We start from the raw sequence: 10,973 nt of genomic DNA, 5'->3' as shown, positions 1-10,973 counted from the left end.
TCTAGCTCAGCCTCCGTGTGACGTAACACCTCAAAAGCACCAATCAGAGCACACTACTGAAGCTCGTCATCGCGCGACCCTCCCCTGCCTTCTGTAGCGACACAGCGCCCTCTGCTGCTCATGTAACCACATTCAACAATATGGATCACTGTGTGTGTCAAAATAACACACACTGTTCTGTCCAGAAGTGTGTGGTTCTGGACCAAAGTGCAGCAACTTAGCTACAAGTCGTCTTCTTCTTCTTTTGGCTGCTCCCAATTAGGGGTCGCCACGGCGGATATTTCGTCTCCATTGCTCCCTGTCTTCCGCATCCTTCTCTACCACTTTCATGTCCTCTCTCACCACATCCATGTATCTCCTCTTTGGCCTTCCTTGTTTTCGTGTGCCTGGCGGCTCCATCCTCAACATTCTCCTTCCAACATGCTCTGCATCTCTTCTCAGGATGTGCCCGTACCATCTCAGTCTCATCTCTCTTAGCTTAATTCCCAAGCTCTCCACATGTGCTGTCCCTCTGATGTGCTCGTTCCTTATCCTGTCCAACCTCCCATCGCAAACCTTAACATCCTCAACTCCGCCACCTCCAACTTTGCCTCCTGTCTCTTCGTTAAGGGTACGGTCTCTGATCCATACATCACAGCTGGTCTCACTACTGTCTTATACATCTTACCTTTCACTTTTGCTGGGACTTTCCTATCACAAACGACTCCCGAAATTCTTCTCCAACTGCTCCACCCTGCCTGCACTCTCTTTCTCACCTCACTATCGCAGCCCCCATTTTCCTGCACAGTTGACCCCCAGGTACTTGAATTCACCAACTTTCTTTACGTCTACTCCTTGCATTTTCACTACACTCTCATCCCCATTCTCATTGATGCACATGTATTCTGTCTTGCTACTGCTCACCTTCGTTCCTCTTCGTTCTAATGCATACTTCCATCTCTCCAAACCCAGCTCAACCTCCTTTCTACTTTCACCACATATCACAACATCATCCGCAAACATGTTCCATGGTGACTCTTGCCTCACTTCATCCGTCAAGCTATCCATCACTATGGCAAACAAAAAAGGGCTCAAAGGAGATCCTTGATGGAGTCCCACCTTCACCTTGAACCATTCAGTTGTTCCAACTGCACACCTCACTGCTGTTTCACTGTTCTCATACATGTCTTGCACCACTCGAATATACTTCTCATTCACTCCACTCTTTCTCATACAATACCATAACTCCTCTCTCGGCACTCTATCGTATGCCTTCTCCAGGTCTACAAACACACAATGTAGCTTTCTCTGGCCTTCCCTGTACTTCTCCATTAACGTTCTTAAAGCAAAAATTGCATCCAACGTGCTCTTCCTTGGCATAAACCCGTACTGCTGTTCACAGATTGCTACCTCTCTTCTCAATCTCGCCTCCAATACCCTTTCCCATAGCTTCATGGTGTGGCTCATCAATTTTATTCCTCTGTAATTACTGCAGCTCTGTACATCTCCCTTATTCTTGTATATTGGGACTAGCACACTCTTCCTCCATTCATTTGACATTTTCTCATTCTCTAGGATCTTATTAAGCAATCTCGTTAGGAACTCCACAGCCATCTCACCCAAACATCTCCAAGCCTCAGTCAGGATACCATCTGGTCCGACTGCTTTCCCAGTCTTCATTCTTTTCATGGCTTCATTCTTTTCATGGCTCTTCGTTCCAATGCATACCTCTATCTCTCCAAACCCAACTCAACCTCCTTTCTACTTTCACCACATATCACAATATCATCCACAAACATCATGTTCCATGCCATCCGCCATTGCCAGCTAAAACTCTATAGTTCAAAGAAGAAGCCATATCTAAACATGATCCAGAAGCGCAGACGTCTTCTCTGGGCCAAGGCTCATTTAAAATGGACTGTGGCAAAGTGGAAAACTGTTCTGTGGTCAGATGAATCAAAATTTGAAGTTCTTTATGGAAATCAGGGACGCCGTGTCATTCGGACTAAAGAGGAGAAGGACGACCCAAGTTGTTATCAGCGCTCAGTTCAGAAGCCTGCATCTCTGATGGTATGGGGTTGCATTAGTGCGTGTGGCATGGGCACCTTGCACATCTGGAAAGACACCATCAATGCTGAAAGGTTTATCCAGGTTCTAGAGCAACATATGCTCCCATCCAGACGACGTCTCTTTCAGGGAAGACCTTGCATTTTCCAACATGACAATGCCAAACCACATACTGCATCAATTACAGCATCATGGCTGCGTAGAAGAAGGGTCTGGGTACTGAACTGGCCAGCCTGCAGTCCAGATCTTTCACCCATAGAAAACATTTGGTGCATCATAAAACAGAAGATACAACAAAAAAGACCTAAGACAGTTGAGCAACTAGAATCCTACATTAGACAAGAATGGGTTAACATTCCTATCCCTAAACTTGAGCAACTTGTCTCCTCAGTCCCCAGACGTTTACAGACTGTTGTAAAGAGAAAAGGGGATGTCTCACAGTGGTAAACATGGCCTTGTCCCAACTTTTTTGAGATGTGTTGTTGTCATGAAATTTAAAATCACCTAATTTTTCTCTTTAAATGATACATTTTCTCAGTTTAAACATTTGATATGTCATCTATGTTCTATTCTGAATAAAATATGGAATTTTGAAACTTCCACATCATTGCATTCCGTTTTTATTTACAATTTCTACTTTGTCCCAACTTTTTTGGAATTGGGGTTGTACAAGTAGAAGACAAAATTAATACTGGTCATAGCTTTTTCTTGTCTCAGAGAAATAATGTTCCAGTGACAGCTTGTTTGATGCGCACTGACCACCAAAAACAATTTTGTGCATGTTGAGATGCATGCGTCTGAAGGTGAAGTCAGTACAGATATGTACTGACTTCACCTTGATTCAGAAACATGTCATGAAACATGAAATTTAATTTGTAAAGGTTATAAGTGATAATATGTGCAAAACACCAATAACTTAGAAAACATTTGGCTCCTGCATCTTTAAAGAGAAAGCTCCATATAATTATCTACTTTTCACAGCTGATACTGAAAAAAAAGTCTATAAGGTTATGCTTCTTTTTTCCCCCGTATTATTACTATTCTCTCAGACAATACCTTTTTGCATGTGTACCATCCATCCATCCATTATCTGTAGCCGCTTATCCTGTTCTACAGGGTAACAGGCAAGCTGGAGCCTATCCCAGCTGACTATGGGCGAGAGGCGGGGTACACCCTGGCCTGGACAAGTCGCCAGGTCATCGCAGGGCTGACACAGAGACAAACAACCATTCACACTCACACCTATGGTCAATTTAGAGTCACCAATTAGCATGCCTAACCTGCATGTCTTTGGACTGTGGGGGAAACTGGAGCACCCAGAGGAAACCCACACAGACACGGGGAGAACATGCAAACTCTACACAGAAAGGTTCTTGCCGGCCGCGAACCCAGGACCCTCTTGCTGTGAGGTGACAGTGCTAACCACTACACCACCGTGCCGCCCTGCACATGTACCAACAGATTATAATTAATAATGTAATATAAGTAAAAGAGTCTGGGTGCTAAACTGGTCTGCCTGCAGTCCAGACCTGTCTACCATTTAAAACATTTGGTGCATTATAAGCGCAAAATACGACAGAGGAGACCCCGAACTGTAGAGAAACTGAAACTGTATATCAGGCAAGAATGGGACAACATATCTCCTTCAAAACTACAGCAATTGGTCTCCTCAGTTCTCAAACGTTTACAGAGTGTTGTTAAAAGTAGAGGTGATGCAACACAGTGGTAAACATGCCCCTGTCCCAACTTTTCTGAAACATGTTGTTGACGTCAAATTCAAAAGGAGCATATATATTTTAAAAAAAAAAGCAATAACATTTTCTCAGTTTCAACACTTGATATATTGTCTTTGTACTATTTTCAATGAAATATAGGGTTTCCATGATTTGCAAATCTTCACATTCTGTTTTCATTTATGGTTTACACAGTTTCCCAACTTTTTTGGAACTGGGGTTGTAATAACAACTTAAAAGACTCCTTTTTAAAAGATCAGTTTTTACATTCATCACACCTCCCTTTGAGTGAGTTGTTTATTGCAGACTATATCCTGCATGAGATGCGGTCAACTGTATGAAAACAAACAGTTAATTATGGTGAAAATGTTGTGTGTGAAATGTGTTAATGGCTTTTCAGGTTTCGGCTCATGTCTCAAGTGCTTTCCTGTGTCACAATGGTTGACTGCAGGCATCTAGTGGCAATCACATGGGCAATCAGCCTCAGACTCTCTCTGTACCACTGGATTCTACCATGAAGTGCATCATGATGTGCTCATTAGCATTTAATTGATTATATTTGGTTATTGATTATTGTGATTAACTCCTAATCCCTAAATAATCCAATGTGTCATTTCTGAAACTAAATCTAAACCTGCTACAGTCCACTGCTTTGCCAACCTTCCCTAACTTAATTTGATTCAAAGTCATAAGCATTTACATGGTAACCTATAAATATTCATGAACTTTACAGGCTACAGTACACCGCTTAAATGCAGTAGGCTATAACACAAAAGATTGTAGACATTAGCTTTTTTATTTTCAGAAAATAAAAGTGAATCACACAGTGCCTTTTATGGTGCAGAATAAACTGAAGTGACGCAAGACAATATAAGGTAATATTTTCAAGTGCTCAGTTGAATAGTGAGAAGTCCTTGGGTGTTTAGACTGTGGAAATCTTGTCCATGGAACATCCGCACTTTTCAACGATCATGTTGGGAAACTCAGCCACTTCGATCTGTGTGTAGTCCCCTTTCTTCAGCAGGTACATAACCGGCAGAGGTGCGCTTTCCACCACTGAGCAGGATCTCGGACCGTAGCCGTAGTTGTGCTTTGGCTGCTTACATCCTCCTGTGCAGCGGAAAGCCTGGTATCCAGCAGGCTCTAGGATCCAGTACTGCGCCCACGTCACTTCCCGGAAATTGATATAATGCTCTTGCCGACAGCACACCTGACTGCCCAAGCCATGCTTGCAGTCGCCCAGGGACCTGTATAGAGGGAGGAATAGTGCATTAGTGACATTGTTGATACAAATACAAGAGAGTACATGACAGTGGGGTTAATCTAAGCCTATGATACACTAACCCATATTCTTCCAAATTCAAGGTGTAGAGGATGAGTTCAGGTGTCCCTGCAGTGCTGTCGAGAATGTTCTGCGTGGTGAATCGCACGCGCTTTGCCATTTCGGCTGCATAACTTCCAGGCCTCTCTCCTTCGATCCGCACCTCCAAATGCAGTGGGCTTTTTGTCATTGACTTGGACCAGTAATGAACCGCCTGGGTCACATCAAAGCTCCTCCAACCGACCTCGTTTACTGACACCAACCTGTAAGTATGTATTAAGCATCATAATGAATTCTGCCTTCCTCCTTGATTAAGCAATTAATCTGCGTCAGAAGTCAAGTGTCTGTCTCACTGCCTCCATGTGCTTACCTTGAGTCTACTAGTGAGGTGTGGTTGGACTCGTTGCACACCCAGTAGATGCTCACTCGGGCATGATGGACGGCTCTGTGCTTCTTCTTCTTCTCAATCACAGGCAGTTTCTTGGGAGCGGTCTGATAAAGTCTGAGCTCTGCCATGGCCACCTCGCTGTTTTCTTTCAGGCGTGTCTCCATGTCAAACACGAGATGCTGTCGGGTCATGCCCGAGTATTTCATTTCCCCTGTTATATCTGAGAACATATATAATATTAAATCTTAGTCAGTGGCATAGTGGTTAGCACTGTCGCCTCACAGCAAGAAGGTTCTGGGTTCGAGCCCAGTGGGCGACAGGGGCCTTTCTGTGTGGAGTTTGCATGTTCTCCCCGTGTCTGCGTGGGTTTCCTCCCACAGTCCAAAGACATGCAGGTTAGGCTAATTGGTGGCTCTAAATTGACCGTAGGTGTGAATGGTTGTTTGTCTCTATGTGTCCCACCTCTCACCCATAGTCAGCTCGGATAGGCTCCAGCGAACCCAGGACCTTCTTGCTGCGACCCTGTAGAACAGGATAAGTGGCTACAGATAATGGATGGATGGATAAATCTTAGTCGATTATCCAAGCCCAGTTTAAACATATAATCACTGGACACTCTCAGAAAAAAAAGTGGACTAAACCCGTTGCTGGGTTTTGCAGCTACATTTAAAGGTAAACTTCCTCCATGTTCCGGGGTACAAATACATATTAAAGTTATGAAGGATATACCTACCATTGAGTGTAATAACACATCGATAAGGGAAAGATACATTTGTTCCTTTTTTTTCTAGGAATGAAAGTGTGAATTCAACCTGCAGACCGAAATCAACTTACCTGCGTTGCCATGGATACGCCTAAGGATTCCTGCCAAACTGGGCACAGACCTCCGCCTCCGAGCATGGTGCAGTTTCAGCATGGACACATACTTGCTCTTGATGTGTTTCGGGACCACCAGATTTTCCAGATCTCTCTTCTGGATGCTGGGCACTTCTGTTAGCCCGAGTGTTTGTAGAATCACGTCCTTCATGTCTTCACTGGAGTCGGTTTGCGCCACAAAGATGAGCGCTGCATACAGGAGCAGGTGGATGAACAGAGCCATGCCGTAGTGTCCTAGTGCAACAAGTTCGCTACTGTGAAGTGACTGAAGGTGAAGGGCTTGCGAGTGTCCTCTCCTTATATTCAGCCCGACCCATCATGTCTAGACCACTTTACATCCTGAATGGGGGGAGAGGGAGGGGGATAACATGAAAAGCCTGAGCCACTTCAAAGACTAGTCTCTAATTGCCAGTAGTTATTTTATTTTCTGAGAAAAGTGTCTCAAAAAAAAAATCTATATGCTGCCTAAAATATGCCAAGAATTTGCCAAGCATTCAACATGGACAGTGATATAATAAAGAACCGGTTCCCTCTCAGAAAATATGCTACTAAACTGACTAGAAATAACAGGAAGAACAATACATTTCATAGTTTCTATAAAGCTGTCTTTAACAGACATGGATAAAGAAAGGTTTGTTTTTCTTGTAATGGTTTACTTTTCTTCTGTGTGTGGGGGGGGTTATGTATGTCTGTGTCTTTGTGTACATACAGGCCTATGTTTTCTGTTATGAAACTGTATTACTGTACCTATGATGTAACTTTTTGCCAACAAATATTCTTCTTTGAATACTAATAACACTTAAAAAAAAAAAATAAAAAAAATAAAAAAAAAATATATATATATATATATATATATATATATATATATATATATATATATATATATATATATATATATATATATATATATATACACACTAAATGATGGGCCTAAACTTCCTTGTCGCTGGGTATTTATAGGCTACATTGTACTTTACAACATACACACAATCATGTAAAAGATACATACTAGGCCTATAGGTACAAAAACAAAAAACACGCATTCGGTGGCCCAGAAAGGTACAATACTTTTTTTTTCAGAGTGTGATTGTAAGCTATGCACCAACACACACACTTCAATCAAGTTTGAAGTGTATTTGTCATGTTCACAAAATGCAAGTGACAATTGTACATTGAAATGCTTGTTGTGAGGCTCAGGTATTCTAATGGCTGCACACACACACACACACACACACACACACACACACACACACACACACACACATCTACAGTCCTGTGCAAAAGTCTCAGGCACATGTAAAGAAATACCGTCGACCAAAAATGGCTTAAAAAATAATGAAATGAAAAATTTCAACATTAAACAATACTATAAACAACAGTAAGCCATAAGAAATGAAACAAAGTCAATATTTGGTGTGAGATGACCCTTTGCTTTAAAAAAAAAATTATAGTCTCAAGAAATGAGCTGTAGGTTTTACTGAGCATCTAGAACCAGCCACAGGTCTTCTGGACACTTTGTCACACTTGCTTCTTAATTTTGCAACAAAACCCAGTAGCAGAATATATTAGTATATATGAGGGTAAGTCAAAAAGTTCTAAGACAGATGTTATAATTTCAAAAGGTGTGAAAGACATCCCCTATAATTCTACAAAGAAGGAATTCTCCGATGGAAACACCGCTTGCAGAAGTGTTTAGACTTAAATGGAGGATATGTAGAGAAATAGCATTGTTATTTTCATAAATAAAGATTTTTTTTTCAATTTGTCTTAGAACCTTTTGACTTACCCTCGTATGGTATGTGTGCCTAGTTAGTGTGTAAGTAAAGAGCAGATCCTAACTGTAAACATTGGAATATGTGCAGGATGTGAACAAGAGTGTAAAAGGTAGTAAATAATTTAGTCCCGAGTTTGTTGCTTGGTTTCGGTCTAGCAATTTATGTAGGCTGAATATATTTAGAGGCAAAGTGTATTCAATAATTACTTTATCTCTTATAAGGATCAAGTTATTATTACAGATAGAGACCACAGGGTTGGGCACTTGAAAATGTGGATTGAAAGAAGTTTTCTTAAGAGGGTGATTGTCTATTTCTGCTCTAGGATCAGTCAGACTTTTTTTGTCCCACAAATAGGAGGACTAAAGTTGGCCTCAGGCTGTCTTGTGTATTGGATTATATGTTCCCTATCAGACAACTCAGGCCTCTGAAAGGACTGATGATAGATCAACTATTCTCAGACAAGTAACCAAATATGCTCCCTGCAGCCCGCTGTTAATCATATTATTAACCAAGTTATTTTGTAATGGTGGAAAATGTCTATATTATTATATTAATGTTATTGTATGTATGTATTGTTGTTGTTGTTAACTGATATCTTAAATCAGCAACAGTGGAAAACATTCATTCATTCATTCATTCATTCATTCATTCATTTTCTATACCGCTTATCCATTGCGGGTCGCAGAGAAACTGGAGCCAATCCCACCTGACATTGGGTGAGAGGCAGGATACATCCTGGACAGTTTCGGCAGGGCCAACACAGAGAGACAGACAGCCATTCACACTCCCATACACACCCATGGACAATTTAGAGTAGCCAATTGAACTAATCTGCATGTCTTTGGACTGTTGGACTGTGGGAGGAAACCGGAGCACCTGGAGGAAACCCATGCAGGCACGAGGAGAACATGCAAACTCCACACAGAAAGGCCCCAGTCTGTGACGTGACAGTGTTAACCACTGCACCACCTACAGTAATATTGGATAATAAAATAGGCTACTTTTCTTTGTTGTTTACACATCTCCTTACACGTTAATTATATCACAAATTTATTCACATAAAATTATGATAAAAGTCTATATTCTTGTACAAGTATTTATTGGGGCTTTGTGTTTATGTAAGGGATCATTATTACTTCTGCTTTCCTAATCGAATGGATATCTGGAGCATACTGGATAGATTTGATGCAGTTATCCAATATGATATAAGTATTCAATTCTATCAAAAGTATTACTATATCTAAATTATATTTAAGTGCTTCATGTCTCTAATCCTTCCCATGAAATTGTTAACCAAGACATTCCACATAATAGTCTACCATTCAATGGTTCTTGATGTCACTGAACAGTTAATACACCTGACTAGACTTGCAATTCATTACACGGGCTACACTGCCTATATGAGTTACCTGACTGTTCCAAATCCAATTACATAAAATGCCAGTGATCTAACATCTTAATTGAATAAGAGGAGCCTACAGGTTTTCTGAACTCTTATAGTTTCTCTGAGTTTTGGCTCCTTCCAATCTTATGTGAATACACATATAATTTCATTCTGATTAATGCATCTTTGTTATGTCTGTGTTAAAATTACATTGTTTTTTTTCTGTCAATACTTAGATAATTTCTGTTCAATGTAGAGTTATACTTTATTCTCTATTATTTATATGAGTATCTTGATTTAGTTTTTAGGTATTTGTACAAACGTCTTGATTTCATTTCATTATAATGCCAGTCTAAAAATAAATATGAATGGTCATTTGTGATACTTTTTCTGAAAATTTTTTGAGATCAAAGATGGTTCCTCTATCCATTCTGAACATTAATAAACATATGGACCCTTTTCTTTGATAAGTGCGTATTGTACATTGTGCTGTATTATTGTTGGCCTGACAGTTGGTTTGCTTCTCAATACACACACAGACTCATTTATTTACTCTGTAGGATGGTATTTCATGGAGGCTATCACCTACTACATACTTTAAAAAATAGTTACATTATCTAGAAGGAAGGTGGGAATTGTCTGGGTGTTTTTTTGGGGGGGCCAAATTTAAAAACAATAGCCCAGTGGGATAAAAACAACTTTGAACATTTGTCCTTTCTTTTAGCCTTTCAATCAAAACGCAGCTCCAATAAGCACATTAGGCTCTGTGTTAATGACAGGCGGGGTGTCGCACATTAGCATCACAAGGTGGATCCATTGAAGACTCACAGCTTTACAGGCTACCATTCAATATTTTATGAATGAAATATCGAGAGAGAGAGAGAGAGAGAGAGAGAGAGAGATTTCTGTGCAAAAGTCGTAGGCACACATACAAATAAACATTGCAGAGGAAATATATCTTCAAAAATAATAAAGAAATTAAAAGTTTCTACATAGAAATACTATAAATAACAGTAAACAAGAATAAATGAAACAAAGTCAATATGACCCTTTGCTTAAATAATAGTAGTCTCAGGTACAGTGAGTGCAGTTTTATAAGGAAATGAGCTGTAGGTTTTACTGAACATCTTGCAGAACCAGCCACAGTTCTTCTGGACACTTTGACTGTCATACTCGCTTCTTCATTTTGCAGGAATATACAGCAACCTTCACTGTTTTGTCTTAAAAAAAAGTGTTATATTATATCCTGCTCTCTTTACTGACATGCACACATTTTTTTTCTGTAGCATTTAATTTTGTCCTGAAGGACTAATGTTTGGAAATCTAAAATGTTTTGTACTGACTCTATAGTCAATAATGTTACAAAATAAAAAAAACTTTAACGATAAAATAGGGTACGTAAGACAGACAGACAGACAGACAGACAGACAGACAGAGAGATACAGTGGCA

At 40.3% G+C, this 10,973-nt stretch overlaps 1 protein-coding gene across 1 annotated transcript; it reads right to left on the bottom strand.

The window, feature by feature from the left end:
* Positions 1 to 4,701: 4,701 nt before the first annotated feature.
* lft2 (lefty2) lies at positions 4,702 to 6,587 on the bottom strand. The gene is made up of 4 exons (XM_060933103.1): positions 6,323 to 6,587; positions 5,471 to 5,708; positions 5,124 to 5,363; positions 4,702 to 5,026 (listed from the first exon to the last, which is right to left on the bottom strand). Exons 1-4 carry the CDS (start codon positions 6,585 to 6,587, stop codon positions 4,702 to 4,704), a joined length of 1,068 nt encoding a protein of 355 aa, XP_060789086.1.
* Positions 6,588 to 10,973: the final 4,386 nt, after the last annotated feature.

The sequence above is a fragment of the Neoarius graeffei genome, chromosome 11 (assembly GCF_027579695.1).
Source record: "Neoarius graeffei isolate fNeoGra1 chromosome 11, fNeoGra1.pri, whole genome shotgun sequence".
Classification (NCBI taxonomy): domain Eukaryota; kingdom Metazoa; phylum Chordata; class Actinopteri; order Siluriformes; family Ariidae; genus Neoarius; species Neoarius graeffei.
This window is presented reverse-complemented; position numbering and strand designations above follow the sequence as displayed.

Coding starts and splice junctions, on each gene's coding strand:
- lft2 (XM_060933103.1), bottom strand. CDS start 6,587: ATGGCTCTGTTCATCCACCTGCTCCTGTATGCAGCGCTCATCTTTGTG. Junction 5,709..6,322: donor GCGTATCCATGGCAACGCAG/GTAAGTTGATTT, acceptor ATATGTTCTCAG/ATATAACAGGGGAAATGAAA. Junction 5,027..5,123: donor TTGAATTTGGAAGAATATGG/GTTAGTGTATCA, acceptor CCCTCTATACAG/GTCCCTGGGCGACTGCAAGC.